General features: G+C 35.3%; 3 protein-coding genes across 3 annotated transcripts; 2 read left to right on the top strand and 1 right to left on the bottom strand.

Annotated features, from left to right (window-relative positions):
- The first annotated feature begins 944 nt into the window (after positions 1–944).
- Positions 945–4,747, top strand: LOC106332891 (proline-rich receptor-like protein kinase PERK5). Its single transcript, XM_013771384.1, has 8 exons — positions 945–1,877; positions 2,894–3,325; positions 3,413–3,499; positions 3,576–3,646; positions 3,729–3,805; positions 3,885–4,029; positions 4,105–4,266; positions 4,352–4,747. Exons 1-8 carry the CDS (start codon positions 1,100–1,102, stop codon positions 4,592–4,594), a joined length of 1,995 nt encoding a protein of 664 aa, XP_013626838.1. The 5' UTR covers positions 945–1,099; the 3' UTR covers positions 4,595–4,747.
- A 5,481-nt stretch (positions 4,748–10,228) lies between these two features.
- On the top strand, positions 10,229–15,469 carry LOC106334917 (coatomer subunit gamma-like). The gene is made up of 17 exons (XM_013773307.1): positions 10,229–10,439; positions 10,776–10,924; positions 11,025–11,138; positions 11,218–11,418; positions 11,501–11,602; positions 11,985–12,092; positions 12,173–12,406; positions 12,602–12,852; positions 12,955–13,126; positions 13,205–13,360; positions 13,445–13,495; positions 13,688–13,825; positions 13,906–14,103; positions 14,186–14,317; positions 14,403–14,576; positions 14,715–14,954; positions 15,040–15,469. The coding sequence occupies exons 1-17, from the start codon at positions 10,394–10,396 to the stop codon at positions 15,232–15,234; spliced, it is 2,661 nt and encodes an 886-aa protein (XP_013628761.1). The 5' UTR covers positions 10,229–10,393; the 3' UTR covers positions 15,235–15,469.
- A 33-nt stretch (positions 15,470–15,502) lies between these two features.
- On the bottom strand, positions 15,503–17,788 carry LOC106334918 (guanine nucleotide-binding protein subunit beta-like). The gene is made up of 6 exons (XM_013773308.1): positions 17,479–17,788; positions 17,296–17,390; positions 16,794–17,221; positions 15,986–16,343; positions 15,797–15,910; positions 15,503–15,691 (listed from the first exon to the last, which is right to left on the bottom strand). The coding sequence occupies exons 1-6, from the start codon at positions 17,582–17,584 to the stop codon at positions 15,656–15,658; spliced, it is 1,137 nt and encodes a 378-aa protein (XP_013628762.1). The 5' UTR covers positions 17,585–17,788; the 3' UTR covers positions 15,503–15,655.
- Positions 17,789–18,737: the final 949 nt, after the last annotated feature.

Below are 18,737 nucleotides of genomic sequence, written 5' to 3'. Positions count from 1 at the left end.
CTATTTATTAAATGCTTCCAAACATTTTCACGGTTTGCCAATTTCGAATTGTTGCATTTCCGACAAGGACAGAACATCTTACCACTTTCTTGGGCGAGCGATGTTGAATCTGCTTGATGCATAAATATCTCCATCCCCGCAAGGTATTCTTTCATCACTCTCCCGTTAGCATCTCTATGCATATACATCCACTTCCGCAACTCGAAAATATTCCCGGAGCCAGCCATTTTTTTCACGTTTTTTTTGTTGGTGTGTTTAAAATGATGTTCAAACGTCCATATTTATAGGAAATTTTCGAATCTGGTAGTTGTAATTTTCCTACGAATTTACGACGAAAATTAGTTAGGTGGCCGAAAAAAAAAACGTGTGACAACTACAAAGTTGGTGGATTCAAAATTTCCTCGCTAGATAGACACGTAAATTATTTCCTCGTAAAGAACACGCTAAGTTTACGTGGTATTTACGAGGAAATACGCTTTCCTCGTAAAAGTCATGTCACTTTACATCGACTTTACGACGAAATTGTTTCGTCGTTACTTTACGAGGAAATAACGCTGATTTTATTTTTTCACGTAATTTTCTCGTAAAGTCGACGTAAATTTACGAGGATTATTTTTTCTTGTTAATTTTCCTCGTTAAGCTAGTGTTTTCTTGTAGTGAATGAGCTAACCGTTCTTTCTGGTTCGGTTTTGATTAAATTTTGTTTATTCGGTTAATTAGTACTCAAATCATCTCTAATCTCAAACTGGTTGGCCTTCTAGACCGGGTTTGGTTCATCAAACTTCAAACGGCTAGAAAGAACAAATATAGATCATAGATGGTAGAGAGAAAGATAGAGAGCCTTTGCTTCTAATTATAGTTCCTTAATCTCTTCTCCTCCTTCGAAGCCATTTCTCCAAACCCAAAAAGAGAAACCATCAGGATTCCTCTCTTTCCAACAATCTTCTCTTCTCTTCTCTTCACCAAGTCTTCTGAATATCTCCAAGTTCTAAGTTTCGATTGTTTTTGCTTGTAACGCAAGGCTGATGAGTCAAGGATCACCGGGGAGAAGGTTTCTCCGCCGCTGAGAAACCTTTCACCAAAGAACAAAGACTTCATCATGGCAGACTCTCCGGAGAATTCACCTCCTGCCCCGGAAACCCCTGATGCAGGTTCTCTGTCTAATGATACATCGCCGCCAACCTCACCTGCTTCTTCTCCACCGTCTCCTGATTCTGCTCCTCCTCCAACGCCAACAGCTTCTTCACCGCCGCCTGCACCACCGACGCAGGAAACCTCCCCTCCCCCATCATTGCCAACATCTCCTCCAGCTGTACCTAATCCACCACCTCAAACTCAAGAGAATCCTTCTCCACCTTCTCCTCAAATCTCATCTCCTGTAACTCCACCTGCACCTCCTCAAGCACGGTCCAAGCAATCACCACCTTCACAAAGATCATCTCCTCCTTCTCCTGTTGCAAATGATGACCGTAACAGAATCAACAGTAACAACAGAGAAGGTTCCACACCGTCTCCACCGTCTGGAACTTCTGAAAATGATGACCGTAACAGAATCAACAGTAACAACAGAGAAGGTTCCACACCGTCTCCACCGTCTGGAAACAGAAGGTCCAGTGACGGTGGCTCACCTTCACCGCCTCGGTCTATAAGCCCTCCCCGGAATAGTGGAGATTCAGACACGTCATCACCACCAGGGGAACAACCACACCAAGCCAACCTTGGACTGATTATTGGAGTCATTGTAGGAGCAGGGTTACTGCTTCTACTTCTAATGTTTATTTGCATCTGTTGCTACAAGAAGAAGAAGGAGAAACGTGCTCCTCAAGTCAACCACATGCATTACTACAACAACAACACTCCCTTTGGAGTTCCCAATGGTAATCAAATGTTTAATCACAATCAATGTTTAAGCCTTTTATAGTCTAGTGGTTTATACTAACTTGTTAAGTTTTCTCGGCTTCCAACTTAAAATTAACTAGATCTCGACCCGCGCAACCGCGCAGATTTTTGTTTTCATTTATTTTTATATAAATGTTTTGTTTTCAATTCTAAATTGGTATATATTATAATATATATGTGTCTATCAATTTTTAAAACATAAAAAGTTTACTGTATATTTTTTTCATTGAATAGATTGTTTCAAACTTTCACATGTATTTGTATCTTCTTCTATATATATATTTTCGGATTATTATTTCATTATTAAAATCGTAACTATATATATAAAGATTAGTAAAATATTGTTTTGTTATCATATTCAAAGATATTGTAACATTTCACAAATTTAGAAAGTTTTTTAAAAGTTAAACTTTTCGTTTCATAGATTTATATTATCGAGTAAATAATTAAACATTTAGTTTTTGTTTAATTTTTAAAATAAATTATATAGTTTAAAATTTGTTTTCATTGGTTTAAGGTAGTAAAGATTAATCATTATTAGATAATATGATTTTTGTTATTTAAAAAATATATTTATAATTTTAAAAGTTAACATTGACAAACATTTAAATATTTAGCATATAGAAGTATAGTATTAAAACATTAAATTATATCTATTTAATTTATATTATCTATAAATCCAATGTATCATCTATTGTTTAAATCCAATTATTGATAGCCTAATAAAAATTTCTGATAGGTCCAAAATTTAAATGATAAGATTATATATTAAATGTAACATGACTTTTTAGAAATATGTCCATTAGTTCTATTTTTTTTAAAAATCACACATGAATCAAGCTTGTGCCTTCTGTTTTAATATATAAGATCGGCTCTCTTATTATACATCATTTATGTCCCTTTGAAACTCTCGATGTGTGAGCTTATATCTCGAACTTGGTATGTGCAAAAGGATTAGACTTAAGATGCTATAATGGAGTTGTTGCATATGTAGGTAATGGTGGCTATTACAACAATGGAACACCTCAAGACCATGTAGTGAACATGGATCATAGCGACAGCTCTAACTTAGCCGGTCCAACCGCACCGTCGCCTCCAGCTGCGACTCTTGGTCACAACCAAAGCACTTTCACCTACGATGAACTGTCCATTGCAACAGAAGGTTTCTCTCAGTCTAATCTTCTAGGACAAGGAGGATTTGGGTATGTTCATAAAGGAGTTTTGCCCAGTGGCAAAGAAGTTGCAGTGAAGAGTCTTAAACTTGGAAGTGGACAAGGAGAACGCGAGTTTCAAGCAGAGGTTGAGATCATTAGCCGTGTCCATCATCGTCATCTCGTCTCTCTTGTTGGATATTGCATCTCTGGTGGTCAAAGGCTATTGGTTTACGAGTTTTTACCTAATAACACGCTTGAATTCCATCTTCATGGTAACATAATTCTAACATAATATTTACTTGAATCATCACTTTTTATGTATGATGTCTCTTTTATCAACAACATGATTGAAACTTCAGGAAAAGGTCGTCCAGTATTGGATTGGCATGTACGAGTGAAGATTGCATTGGGATCAGCTAGAGGCCTTGCATATTTGCATGAAGACTGTAAGAGAATCATTTAGTTTCTACCTCGCTCTCTTTAAGAAACTAAACATATTGTATATATTTATATCAATGGTAGGTCATCCTCGCATCATCCATAGAGATATCAAAGCTGCAAATATTCTTCTTGACTTCAGTTTTGAAACTCAGGTATATATACATGTACTGCTATGACTTTCATTCCTCCCATCTTTTCTTTCGAGTCAGTATTGATGTGTATATATATACACAGGTTGCAGATTTTGGATTAGCTAAGCTATCTCAAGACAACTACACTCATGTCTCCACTCGTGTCATGGGGACTTTTGGGTAAATAGCTTTGGACTGTTTGCTTGCAAGGCACGTTTTCACTCTGTTTTATGTCATTTAACATTTTCTTTGGGTTCAGATACTTAGCTCCAGAGTATGCGTCAAGCGGAAAACTATCCGACAAATCTGATGTTTTCTCATTTGGGGTAATGCTTCTTGAGCTTATAACCGGACGACCTCCAGTGGATCTAACTGGAGAAATGGAAGACAGCTTGGTCGATTGGGTAAGTCGGTCTGCTCTTTGGTTTACTTGTTGAATCCCCAACAAAAGAACCTAATGTTACTATTGTGTTGTGCAGGCAAGACCTCTGTGTTCGAAAGCAGCTCAAGATGGAGATTACAGCCAGTTAGCAGATCCGCGTCTAGAGACAAACTACGACCAACAAGAGATGGCTAGAATGGCTTCTTGTGCAGCTGCAGCCATCAGGCACTCGGCAAGAAGACGACCTAAGATGAGTCAGGTAAATGTTAATTCTTTTTTTTTGTTTAGCAATCACAATCTTGATGATAACTGAGACATGGTTATGAATCTTGGAACATGTAAAGATTGTACGAGCACTAGAAGGAGATATGTCAATAGAGGATCTAAGCGAGGGAGGAAGAGCAGCACAAAACACTTATTTGAGCCCTGGAACCGGGAGCTCGGAGTATGACACGAGATCGTACAGTGCAGACATGAAAAAATTCAGGAAGTTAGCATTAGAGAGTAAAGAGTATCAAACCGGTGAGTATGGCTTAAACCCATCAGCTTCAAGTAGTGAAGAAATGAAGCGCAATCCTCAATTTTAAAAACACACTTCTCATACACTTTTCATCTCTTTTGCCAAGGCTTTTTGTTCCTTTGTTTGTTTCATTCACTCTGCGTCAAGGAATTACAGTTTCAAAAAGTCAGAAACTATGAAGTTTGTTTTAGAACCAGAGAGACTATAGTGTGTTTTGTTAGAAACGTAGCACAAAGGACTGAGCCTTGGGCCATACAGTTATGGTTTAGTGGTGGATAAGCATAATCAAGATATTTATTATATTGTTTATCGTTCTTGTATTAACTATCTACAACATCTACCTATCTATTTAAACTCCAAAATTATGGAGGTCCCTTATGGGACTAAGGTATGAGAATGATTCATTCACGTTTTTACATATGTTTCTGAGATTTGAATCCAAGCAAACGTATATACCAAAAAAATGTTTTTGATAAAAACAACTCAAAGGGGTATAAGTAAATTCTGTCATGAATGACAATGTATTCAAATCTTGAATTTGACATTATTTGTTTTTTTTTTATTGAGTTTTAAATGATTTTAGATAATCTGGAGGATTTAATATAATTTTGGTTAGATTACTTTAGAACCTTATACAAAATCATGAGATTTATATATAATCTTTCCACAAAATTAAAAAAATCAACTAAAACACTTTTAAACCATTGGAATTTTTTTTAAAACTCACAACTTAGCAAATTTTCAGTGACAATAGATTTGAAAATACTTTATGAAATGACAAGTTTAATAATATTCGATTTTAAAATGAACTTCAAAAATTGATGTTTAGATAACAGTATATTTATTATTTTATACGAATTATGTCAAACTCTCGGCAGAATAACAATGAATTTACATTTTAAATACTGATTTGTGTTGATTTGTGTAGAAAACATGCCCAAGTTTTCTATATGATCTAGCCCATGACGATAAAAAGGTCTGTAACAATAGATAAAGCCTATTAATTTAGAGATTATTTTCCAATGCTTATTAACACGACGATGACACATGAAAATTAAAAATTTGGTTCTTCAAAGTTGCTAATTAACATGACGATGACACATGACAATTAAAAATTTAAGAAGATGACATGTGTTAAAATATATCATAATTAATAATATAAATATAATAAAATAATAACACAAAAGAATTATTTTATGGTAATTTTCCTTTTTTTTAAATACTAAACAAAGATAATAATAGCAAAATGTTATTTGATAGTTTTTAGTTGACAATAATTTCATTTTTCTAATTTTTTTTTTCTTTTTACAATTCCTAAACAAAAAATATGTATATTAATTTACTTAATACTAATTTTCGTTTTTTAAAATCGTTTTTTAAAATACTAAATAAAGATAACAACAAAAGATTATTTGATAGTTTTTAGTTGACAATAATTTCATTTTTCTAATTTTTTTTTTCTTTTTACAATTCCTAAACAAAAAATATGTATATTAATTTACTTAATACTAATTTTCGTTTTCTAAAATAAAAAAAATATAGTTTTGAAAGTAATTATTCGTTTATAAAATCTTCTACAAAAAAAAATGTTAAAGAATGTTTAATTGTAGTTTTTTTTTCAAATCTAAAAAATAGTAAAATAAGTATTTCAAATATTTTCATATAATAATAGACTCTATTATTTAAATAGTAATTTTTCTGTTTAAAAAATCATAATCCAAAAAGGATTACAATTTTTTTTTGTAACTGAAAGGATTACAATTATTCACATCTATATATAAGATTAAGTTCTCCTATATTTTGTCACCAAACATAATTGCTTAATATATCATAATTAATAATATAAGTATAATAAGATAATAACACAAGAATTATTTAATAGTAATTTTCCTTTTTTTAAATCATAAATAAAGATAATAGCAAAAGATTATTTGATAGTTTTTAGTTGACAATAAATTCCTTTTTCTAATTTTTTTTTCCTTTTTACAATTCTTAAACAAAAAAAAAGTATAATAATTTACTTAATACTAATTTTCATTTTCTAAAATCAGAAAGAAAATATAATTGTACAAATTTGTTTGATAGTAATTATCCTTTAATTTATAAAATCTTCTACAAAATAAAATTGTTAAAGACTGTTTAATTGTAGTTTTCTTTTTTTCTTCAAATCTAAACAAAAAATGTAAAACAATTATTTCAAATATTTCCATATAATCAAGATTGCAGTAAGAACTATAAAGTCTCCGATCATAAATTTCAGATAAGAATGATTGAGAAAACAACAATTGCATATGTGTGAATTAACCATTACCCCAAATAATATGTGAAACAAAATTAGATTTCAACTACATAGATTTTGCTCAACTTAAAGATACAAGAAACTATTAATTAGATGATAATATTCATGCATTTATATAAATATATATAACTTTTTTGTTACAAATGTGTAATTAGTATATCAATAATATGAAAAAGCTGATGTTCAAATAGTTACTCTAACTTAATTGTTAAGGAGATATTTTTCTATAAATAACTGTAGCACTTTTCTCTATGAATTATTAGTCCTATTCAATTAAGCAATTTCAATTTTTTTTTTCTTTCTTTTCTATAAAAACTCTATTCTATATAGTGAAATTGAAATACAAGCAACATTATGAGCTGAACAAGTAGAACTATTTGAAGATATATATCTCGCTGTGAAATGTGATAATATTGATATTATCATGAAAGTCTTTTAGCAAGAGATATCAAAGTGTAATTTTTTAATCAGTATCTTCTGAACTAAATTCTAATAAAAAAATTTTGATGTTACTCTAATTAGTTGAAGAAAATTTAATATACTAATTTTTATTATTTCTATTAGTTTCAGCTATGATGATGGTTGCTTGGTTAATCTTGGCCATATGATTGAAAATTCTTAAATGAATAATGAAGTTTATGAAGCTCGGTATTAGTTAACATATATATATTTATGTTAACTTATATGAGTTAACTATATTTAGTTAACACAATTTTTTTTTAAAAAAATTAATTATTTATTTATATATTTATTGGAATCCTAAATTCCATATTCCTAAAACCTACCCCACCCCCTCAATTCTAAACTTTTAGTCTAGATTAGTTAACCTTAGGATTATAAGTGTTTTTTTCTTTTTAAAAGTGAGAATAAAAGTGGTATTAAGAATGTGGTATTTTTGGTAATTTCCCGTATAATATTGTCACTAACTAGATTGACCTTATTTAGCTTTCAATTTTTTTCATTTTAATTTTTACTTTGGTTGAGTTTGGTTTAAATTTTTAGGTAAGAGTGTTTTCTCTAGCCTTAAATACAAAGTTGATAACAATTTACCTATGCACCATGATTATAAATACAAATACTAATAGGGATTTATGTGTGTAAATGAGTTTGTAATTATAAATAAATATCTCACAGCTTATGCAAACAAAAAAAAATCTTCAATCTATAATAAAATGATTTATTATTTTTATGTTTTTACTAAAACATCAAACAAAACCCGTTGCAACGCACGAGCCTTATCTAGTATAAAATAAAAGTAATGAAAAAGACTATTATACATAATCCATACAGCAATAGGATTTTACAAGTGTTTGGTATAAATAATCATATTACATGTGAATAATCACCCGGGAATAACAAGACAGAGAAAGAGCAATAACAAATACTAAAAGATCTTAAGAGTTATAGTTTTGGTTTGAGCACTGTTATCTCTATTTAAATTGTTATATCAAAGTAATTCTTTTGATCATGAATGAAGCTCGAAATGTTCAGACCATAGACTTTTTCTAACACAAAGATGTTTTAAATCCCTACAGACTAAAATATTTGGGTTTTACTGCCTAAACCCCTCTCTAAACTCAACCACCCTATCTATTCCTCCTATACTACTAACCTATTCACCAAACTACCCAAAGTTATAAATTCTCTGCATATTTCCTCTTAATATTCTTATCTCTGCCAAGATCCCCCTATCTAATTCAATTGCAAAATCAAAATTAAAAATTAATTACTTGTGTTTTAACATAATCCGAAACATTAAAAAATAGCAGAGAGTTCAAAGGGGAAAGAGAGAGAGAGAGAGAGAGGGAGAGAGATTGTTACCCATGGACGAAACAAAGACTAAAAGAGATGTTACAGACACGACGAAGAACATAGACGAGGAAACAGAGACTCAAGGAACTCTTGTTATTAGGTATAAAAAAGCTTCAAGCTAGTTAAATCAACTTGTTTTTTTTTTTTTGACAGCCAACATTCACAGACTCATGTAGACTCTATAAACCAAAGTGGCAACTCTGCATCCATGTGTACGACGAAAGACGGTTGTGTCCGAGCACTGCGTGCCAAGCGATCCGCCTTTATGTTTTCTGTCCTGGGAACATGAACGATATCTGAGTTGATGAAGCTTCTTCTCAAGAGCTTAATATCTTCCAGGTAACTTTCAAATGCGGGTCATTCTTCTGGTTCCGAAACCATCTTCATCAATTGAGAACAATCTGTAGCAAACGTAACCCTAAACTGTCTTAGATTTTTCATGCTTTCCATCGCCCAAATGAGTACCTCCATCTCCGCATGAAGAGGTGAGAGACATGCCCTTACATTCCTGGCCCCTAACAAACCCCTCAAACCCCGGTAGCGTGCTGAACCAGCCTTGCCCTGAAAATAAATCTTTATCCTTCCAAGAACTGTCTGTGTAACACCATCTGCCTGTAGTCCTTGAATTCGGTATGTTCCGTGCCTCATGTACCAACCTGAGAGTATTTATGACATGTGCCTCAGTCCAAGGTATTGATTCCAATTCTGCTAAGTTAACCGTTTCTCTCGGATCAATATCAAGGTTACTGAAAACTTTATTATTTCGGACCTTCCATATGTATCATAATATCCATGCAAACTGATGATCCTCCATTTTTGAGTAACTCTCCAAAACAAATGGTCTATATTAGCAAAAAGCGAGCCAATAGGAAAACAACTTGTTTACCTCTTAGTTTTATTTGGTTGTCTGAATTTTAAGTTGAATTGATTTTGTTTGACATGGATGAAAAAAATGATATTGAAATTGCTGATCCCATGGTTGAAATAATAATTTCCGCTATTCCTAATTCAATAATAACTTCATATATTTTAGTGTAAAAAAAAAATTATATGAAATAACATTTGTTATAATGAGATTTACGAAATATGCTATTGATTTTGAAATTACATTGAAAAAATAATATCAGATATATTTCCAACAAGTTTAAGCATACTATTTTCCATATATTTTATTGTCAAAATAAATATATCTTTTCTTTTATATTATAATTTTTTTGAACAAATCTTCTAATATTTTGTAAAAATAATTTTTAGAAATTGAATTTTTATCAGAAATTAATAATAGTATCAATTAAATTTTGATCGATAAATAAAAATAAATTTCTATTAGATTTTGTTAAAAGTACATATCAAAATGTAATGTTAAAAAGTCTAAATAATTAAAGGAAAAAAAACTTATTTTGCGACTGCTCGTATCATCATTCTTATATTTTTGCTAGGAAGCAATCGTTTTATAGAGTTACCAGTTTGGTTTACATGTCATTTTAAATATGTTATAGTTGATGAAAAAAAAAATCACCGAAATGACGTGTCAGTCTCTCGCAAGATCCTAACCTGTAGAGCTCAGTATAAAAATCTGAAGCCGGCCGCAGCAGATCGAGAGCTTCTAAATTGTTTTCTGATTCGATCTCTCATCACAGTTTCAGACTCTCAAAAACATACGACATCCTTCCTCTGCGTTTCGACTGTTGCATCTGTAGCGAGATCTGAGAAGTGACAGCGTAGTTTCTTAAGGGAGTTTTCGGTACATCAGCAATGGCGCAACCTTTCGTTAAGAAAGACGACGATCACGACGATGAGAGTACGTCCTCCTCCGTTTTTCTGTGCAAAGCGTTAGATCAGATTCGAAGCTTTCAGATCTGTGCGATTCGATGCATCATTTGATTTGGTTGTGTTAGATCTCAAAGGAGCGGAAGTAACCATAGTAACTGATAACATGATGATTCTATTTAGTGTGAGAATGCCTAAGATCAAAGTCTTGTTTGTGATCGTTGAGAATACCTATGAAATAACATTTGTTATAATGAGATCTACAATTGCACAAGACTATTTTGTGTGTTGTTGTAATTACGGAACCGGTTTAGTTCTATTACCGCATTCGATCCGGTCTTCTGAATTGTGGTGTTTATTTTCTCAGTGGAGTATTCACCATTCATGGGAATAGAGAAGGGAGCGGTTCTTCAAGAAGCGAGAGTCTTTAATGACGCTCAGGTTGATCCTAGAAGATGCTCCCAGGTCATCACCAAGCTCCTTTATTTGCTTAACCAAGGAGAGTCTTTCACCAAGGTCCGTTTCACTTTCATTTGCTTTTTGAACATATCATTAGCACATTTGGTGTAAAATGAATAACCTTCTAATTGGTTAAATTGAATTTTATTTTGCTTAGGTTGAAGCAACGGAAGTGTTCTTTTCAGTTACAAAGCTTTTCCAATCAAAAGACACTGGCTTGAGGAGAATGGTCTACTTGATCATTAAGGAGTTATCTCCATCATCTGATGAGGTTTGCCGAGAGTTTATGCTACTCTTATTGTAAGAGGTATATGTTTCTGATGAGTTTTGTTTGGTGTTTCTCTCGATAGGTTATTATTGTAACGAGCTCACTTATGAAGGACATGAACAGTAAGATTGATATGTATCGTGCAAATGCTATCCGTGTCCTCTGCCGGATTATTGACGGGACCCTTCTCACTCAGATTGAGCGGTACTTGAAACAAGCCATTGTGGATAAGAATCCCGTTGTTTCAAGTGCTGCTTTAGTCAGTGGGCTTCACTTGCTAAGGGTAACCTTTCTACACACCCAAAACTGTTTTGTTGTTTCGTATTTGTTAGGTTATGCTTATATTCTTGTATTGTTGTTCTCAGACAAACCCTGAAATTGTTAAGAGATGGAGCAATGAGGTCCAAGAAGGTGTTCAATCTAGATCAGCCCTCGTTCAGTTTCATGCCCTAGCTTTGCTCCATCAGGTAAGTTTGTTGCATTGGTGTTACCGAAGTAAATTGGTTTATGTTTCTGTTCTTTGTTTAATTAAACATCCACTGGTAAGAAGTATGTTGACAAAATATGTGTTACTAGAAACATAAACAATACGTTTTCTGTAGCGCCGATCATAGCTCTTTACTATGGTCATTTAGAATTTGTCTCGGATAGCATATGTTACATGTTTGGTTGGAAGAACGGCCTAAGACTTGTGACTTGTCGAAGTTATATGAGTTAGAAAATGATATATATGTCGCTACTGTTACATTGATTTGAAAAGGCTCCCAACACAATGTGCTTTTCTTTTTTGCATTTACTAAGATTGTGAGAATTATCTAATAGATATTGACAATCAATCATCATGTTCAGATACGCCAAAATGATCGCTTGGCTGTTAGCAAGTTGGTTGGTAGCTTGACCAGGGGATCTGTTCGCTCTCCCTTGGCTCAGTGTCTTTTGATACGCTACACCAGTCAGGTTAGTGCTCCATGCCTTTTGATTATTTGATATGTGGTTGAAAGTAACTTTGCGATTCAGCTCTAGTTTCTATTGTGCAGGTTATCCGTGACATGTCCAACCACGGTCAATCTGGAGAACGTCCGTTCTATGAGTTTCTGGAGAGTTGCCTGCGCCATAAGGCAGAAATGGTGATCCTTGAGGCTGCCAGGGCGATCACTGAGCTTGATGGTGTTACAAGCCGAGAATTGACTCCAGCAATCACTGTTCTCCAGCTCTTTTTGAGTTCTCCCAAACCAGTGTTGAGATTTGCTGCTGTCCGAACTCTGAACAAGGTTTACAATCCTTTCTTATATCAAAACAAGTTTTTTTCATCTCTTTTCTTTGTATAGTAAGGCACCGAATGTTTGTTACAAAAAAATAAAGTAAGACACCGAAAGTATTTATAGTTTTCTGGATAACTTCATCGTTCCTTGGCCATCAAGCATAAAATATGTTTCATTGTATACTAAACACAAGTTTATCCACAGGTTTCAATGACTCATCCTATGGCTGTCACCAACTGTAACATTGATATGGAGAGTTTAATTTCTGACCAGAACAGAAGCATTGCTACACTCGCAATCACCACTCTCCTGAAAACAGGGAACGAATCAAGTGTAGAACGCTTGATGAAGCAGATAACTAATTTTATGTCAGATATTGCTGATGAGTTCAAAATTGTGGTCGTGGACGCAATAAGATCGTTGTGTGTGAAATTCCCACTCAAGTACAGATCCCTGTAAGTGAAGTTTTACGGTGTGTCATTTGTATGTTTGATCTCTAGCATTGTTTTCATAGCATTGTCGCTTATGAATAATATGTGTCACCTTTTCATCTACAGGATGACCTTCTTAAGCAACATTCTTAGGGAAGAAGGTGGATTTGAGTATAAAAGAGCAATAGTAGATTCTATTGTGACCATTATCAGAGATATCCCTGATGCGAAGGAAGGTGGATTGCTTCATCTTTGTGAATTCATTGAAGATTGTGAGTTCACATATCTTTCAACACAGGTAAATCATTTTCTCCATGATCCATCTGATGTTTCAATTAAAACATGTGTGTGGTATTTAAATGTGTTTTTCGCACAGATCCTTCATTTTCTGGGAATCGAAGGGCCCAAAACCTCAGATCCAAGCAAGTATATACGATATATTTATAATCGTGTGCATCTGGAAAATGCCACTGTCCGGGCTGCTGCTGTTTCGACACTAGCAAAGTTTGGGTTTATGGTTGAATCCTTGAAGGTATGTACAGTTCTATTGTTAACTTATTTCTTTATTATATCTTCCATGACTGATTGTCAAGAGTTTAATGTGGATGCTCGACAGCCCAGGATTACCGTTCTGCTGAAACGCTGCATCTATGACAGTGATGATGAGGTGCGTTTCTAGTCTTGGTCTATTGGTTGTAGTATCTGTGCATTTTTTGTTGTTTCTGTCTGCTATTTGTATACCCCTAGAGTCGGTTGCATCATTATACATTCATATGTTTGACTTTGTAAATATTTTCTGGGAAGATACATGCAAATTGTTTGCTGATTTGATCATGGATTTTGACCTCTTTATTTTAAGGTACGTGATAGAGCAACATTATTTTTGAGCGTCCTTGGTGGTGATGGTACTCTTGACGCTGATAAAGATAGCAAGGAGTTTATGTTTGGTTCCTTGGAGGCTCCTCTGGCCAACATGGAAACTAGTCTGAAGAATTATGTGAGTTTTATCATTTCTCGGTTTTCTTATTTTCGTAGGCTTCTTTGTACATTAGTTATCTTATATCTTTGATCCTGCAGGATCCCTCCGAAGAAGCTTTTGATATCAACTCTGTGCCCAAGGAAGTAAAATCTCAGCCCCTTGCAGAGAAGAAAGCCCAAGGTAAAAAGCCCACGGGTCTCGGTGCGCCACCAGCTGCACCTGCTTCTGGTTTTGAAGGCTATGAAAGACTTCTCTCATCTATTCCAGAGTTTGCCGCCTTTGGAAAACTTTTCAAGGTTAGTGCTGAAATTATTTTTCCGTTTAAATCTAATGTCATTAGCTTACCTCGATTGCTTTAACTTGTACTTTCTTTTTCAGTCTTCTTCACCTGTGGAGCTAACTGAAGCAGAAACAGAATATGCCGTCAATGTTGTCAAGCATATCTTCGACAATCATGTGGTGTTTCAGTACAACTGCACTAACACAATCCCAGAGCAGTTGTTGGAGAGGGTACTGAACCATTTGTCTTGAACATTGGTGTAAAGCTTATCTTATGCTTATGCCCTCTTTCCTCATGACATGAGTTGTTTTGTAGGTCAATGTCATAGTAGATGCTTCAGAAGCAGAGGAATTCAGTGAAGTAGCTTCAAAGGCCCTAAACTCACTTCCTTACGATTCGCCTGGTCAAGCCTTTGTTGCTTTTGAGAAGCCAGCAGGTGTCCCCGCTGTTGGAAAGTTTTCCAACACATTGACTTTTGTTGTTAAGGAGGTACATGTTGCTTTTATTTCCAACTTTTTCAATCTTTAGATGAAGTGGAAGTAGTAGACTGACTCTAATTGTTCATGGGTAAAAGAAAAACATGATGACTAATTTGTTTGTGTATTATGAATGGGATTTGTAACACAGGTTGACCCAAGCACAGGAGAAGCAGAGGACGATGGGGTGGAAGATGAGTACCAGCTGGAGGATCTTGAGGTTGTATCTGCAGATTACATGGTGAAAGTGAGTGTCTCCAATTTCAGGAATGCATGGGAAAGCATGAATGAAGAAGACGAGCACGTAGACGAATATGGGCTCGGGCAAAGAGAGAGTTTGGGGGAAGCTATAAAGGCTGTCATCGATCTTCTTGGCATGCAGCCTTGTGAGGTTAGTCTCTCTTCCTGCCTTTTCTTCCTGTTTTTCCGGGTTTGGTGATAACTTGAAACTGACACTTGGAGAAACAAAATTGCAGGGGACGGAGACAGTTCCGAGCAATGCAAGGTCACACACTTGTTTACTGTCAGGTGTGTACATAGGGAACGTGAAAGTGTTAGTGAGGGCACAGTTTGGGATGGACAGCTCAAAGGAGATTGCAATGAAACTGGCGGTTAGAGCAGAGGACGCCTCTGTCGCTGAGGCCATTCACGAGATTGTTGCCAACGGCTAAAACTCTTGAGAGATCATCTCTCACGTATCTTCTCCAAGTACGAAAGAGTGTTACCAGAAATAAACAAAGAGTTTTCTTCATGTTGCTAAAGATCCTCACTTAACCAACCTCATAGTAACAAACTTTTCTTTTAAATAGTAATATTACCTTCTTTTATTTCTACATTATTACTGTCAGACATTGGAGTTTTTCCTTTTTTTATATGATATATATCGGTCTTCAAGTTCCATGGAAATCTGAATTTGAACTGCAGGCTAGAGAGTGATCCTTTCTTACACAACTCCACTATATCAAAAGCAAAACACCTTCTCAACAAGTTTACAAACCGACCGTAGGGTTTTACTTCCAGACAACATAACATATTAACAACCACAAGAACTGGAGATAGAGCAGAGACATGATTAAGTTTGTTTTGTCTCCTTCATATCACTCTCCTGTGCCCTCCAAACGCCCATATCTGTGTGTAATTAAACAAACACACACACATCCCATGTTACTTCTTACCTTAATTTCCATATCACTGAAAAAACATAACATGATATGTTAGATTGTCACTACTAACCTTAAGATTTGAATCCCAACTTCCCGTACACAAGGCACTTCCATCTGCTGACATCCCCAAACAGCTTATCCGATTCTTGTGTGAATCCTGAAGCTCCCCCAAATCCAATACAACCTGCAAGAGAACCAAACAATCACAATGAGCTAAAACAACTCCCACCATTCAGTACTCAATATTTAATTAGCTTACCTCTCCCAAGAAAGTATCCCAAACGTAGCAGGTGTTGTTATTAGCATAGCCAGCGAAAAGAAGCCTCCCCGAGGCAGAGAATGCGATGGAGGTCACAGGCAGGCTCTCACCATCACCTTGTGGCTGGTACACCTGGAGTTGATGACCAGTCCTAATGTCATACAACCTGCATGTTCCATCTTCTGATCCAGTCCCAAATCTATGCCCATCCGGAAAGAACTTGACAGTATTCACATCTCCCTTGTGCCCATGAAACGTCCCCACTGCTCTGCTTGCATCGCGAGTGTCCCACAAGCGTGCAGTGGTATCACATGAACCAGTTATGAACCGAGTTGGGTTTGATTCACTGATTGAGACGCTGTAAGAATGGGATACAACAGTTGTTTAAGGGCATGAGTTTAGCTAAACTCCAATATACTCTTATTCATGCTAACTTTCATACATAAATCAATTGAACCCCCTATATCCTAAAGACCAAAACCTATAGGTTGCCTACAACAAATCTATATCAGTATATCAAATACTCAATTTCATATTTATTTTGATCTGACATTTAAGATACTTAGAAAGCGAATACTATTATGAGTTCGATTCGAAAATAGGTCTTAGACAGAGTTATAAAATCTACCCGAAATCGAAGTATTATTAACCGAACTAACTTGAACATATATAAACCCTAAACTGGACCTAAGAAACTAAACCCGAAAAACTGGAACCCGAACGCCTATGCCTAAAGATATGTTACTTTAGAAACCGTATCAAACAAAGTGATGCCGGCAAAGCAACCACATGGAAGCAAAATCCATACCTTAGTACATCAGCAGTATGTCCAGACTGAAACTCGCCGCCAAAGACAGAAATTTTAAGACCAGTAGTAACATCCCACAAGACGCATGTCTGATCACCTGAACTGGTAATCAGATGAGCATCATCATTTGGGACATACCGACAGCACGAAACATAACCCTTGTGACCACTGAGCATTCTCGAAACCGGTACAGTTCCGTCTTTGTCTGCGGTCGAGCTAAGACTAAAGATAGAACAAACACTGTCCAACAACCCACCACACGCAACAGTCTGACCATTCGGAGAGAAGGCACATGTCATAACCCATGCACAAGGGAGTTTAATAGCGTGAGTTTTCTGACTCGTTAGAGCGTTCCATACTATTAATCTACCGTCTTGAGATGCACTGACGATCCGGTTACTCTCCAGTGTCCAGTCTAATGAATGAACCTATTAAAGTTAAAAAAAGCTTTTCTCATTTACTTGTGAGATAAGAGATAAGATTGAAGTTCTCTCTCACTCACCTTCCCCGTGTGTCCTTGAAGAGTACGGCAACAAACTAGATCCGTCGCTCCGAATTTCACCGGAGAACGACCTTGAGCCGCCGTGTACTTGGCCACTGTCAAAATTCAATCACAGAGAAATAAAAAAACACTAAGAACAAGATGTCTTCAACCATGAGAAGAAGAGGAAGAGAAGCAAGAAACCATCGGTGTCGAGTAGCTGGAGGCGTCTCTGTATAAGTCTGTCACGGAGGTTATTAACGGTCTCTGTTGCGGCGGCGTGGCGCTCTTTGAGCTCGGAGACAGACATTCCCGCTTCGGAGTTGGTCTTCTCCGTCGCCGATCAGAGAAACTAGAGAGAGCAGATGTTTAGGGGAGAGGAAAGTTCATGGTCGAACCCTAGAAAGAGTGGATTTTAGGGGAATTACGTGGGAGAGGAGGAGGAGGAGAAGAAGAGATGAAGCATTCAGACACGCTTCGTGTTGTTCTTCTTGTTGATGTTGATGTCTCTGACCTGACAGGAAGACGACAATTGACTGGTTCCCATTTGGGATAACAAAAGTGGACCCTATTCACAATGCTCAAACGACGTCGTTGTTCGGGAATTTGCTCCTTTGCCGTTAGTTTTTCTCTGTGGTTTTGGTTTTGTAGCTCAATTTTTTAAACAATTACTAACATACGACTGTGATGTTGACTAATATACTTTTCTATTAGCATTTTACATAATTTAATATACTTTTCCTCTATTTCGAACTACAACGCTCGCATCATTTTTTTTTTTGTCAACAAACGCTCGCATCATTTACAAAACAAAACCAAAAAGGTTGAATAATAATATATATATATATATGTTATAAGATAAGCTTTGAAATGATCATCCACTCCTTTACCAACTTAAGCACTATGATCATCTACTCATCAAGCACTATGATCACCTACTCATTTACCAAATCAAGCACTATCTTTGATATTTTATGTATTGTTGCTCACTATAAATACCATCGCTCTTTTGTACACCATTACATCTTTTTCTTTTTCCTTCTAATAAACTCTCTCACTTATATTAGTGTTATTTGCTTCTTACGGGTATTGAATTCTACTCTTATTTAAATTTCCCGATACTATAAATTATAAGTTATTTCATAACACGTTATCAGCACGATCGTTCTGCAATTCGGTAAAATTTATTGTATCATATATACCCTGCTATAATGGTCGGTATACCGCCTGTACTATTATTTATATTATGTTATAATGGCCGGAATACCGCCTATATTATTAATATTTTAATTAATTTATTGGTCGGCCGAGCCGCCTTATATTATGTTTGTTATTAACTGGTCGGCTGAGCCGCCTTATATTTTGTTTATTGCTAATTGGTCGACTGAGCCACCGTATAATTTATTTATTATTCTGCATTGACCGGCTGAGCCGTCGCATAATTTATTATCATAACAAAAAAA

Source organism: Brassica oleracea, chromosome C3 (assembly GCF_000695525.1).
Source record: "Brassica oleracea var. oleracea cultivar TO1000 chromosome C3, BOL, whole genome shotgun sequence".
Lineage (NCBI taxonomy): Eukaryota > Viridiplantae > Streptophyta > Magnoliopsida > Brassicales > Brassicaceae > Brassica > Brassica oleracea.
The sequence above is the reverse complement of the archived record's forward strand: the minus strand, read 5'-3'. Positions and strand labels throughout refer to the sequence as shown.

Coding starts and splice junctions, on each gene's coding strand:
- LOC106332891 (XM_013771384.1), top strand. CDS start 1,100: ATGGCAGACTCTCCGGAGAATTCACCTCCTGCCCCGGAAACCCCTGAT. Junction 4,030..4,104: donor AAGACAGCTTGGTCGATTGG/GTAAGTCGGTCT, acceptor TGTGTTGTGCAG/GCAAGACCTCTGTGTTCGAA. Junction 4,267..4,351: donor GACGACCTAAGATGAGTCAG/GTAAATGTTAAT, acceptor GAACATGTAAAG/ATTGTACGAGCACTAGAAGG.
- LOC106334918 (XM_013773308.1), bottom strand. CDS start 17,584: ATGTCTGTCTCCGAGCTCAAAGAGCGCCACGCCGCCGCAACAGAGACC. Junction 16,344..16,793: donor CATACTGCTGATGTACTAAG/GTATGGATTTTG, acceptor CCATTCTTACAG/CGTCTCAATCAGTGAATCAA. Junction 15,692..15,796: donor GTTGGGATTCAAATCTTAAG/GTTAGTAGTGAC, acceptor AATTACACACAG/ATATGGGCGTTTGGAGGGCA.
- LOC106334917 (XM_013773307.1), top strand. CDS start 10,394: ATGGCGCAACCTTTCGTTAAGAAAGACGACGATCACGACGATGAGA. Junction 11,603..11,984: donor CCCTAGCTTTGCTCCATCAG/GTAAGTTTGTTG, acceptor CATCATGTTCAG/ATACGCCAAAATGATCGCTT. Junction 12,407..12,601: donor CTGTCCGAACTCTGAACAAG/GTTTACAATCCT, acceptor GTTTATCCACAG/GTTTCAATGACTCATCCTAT.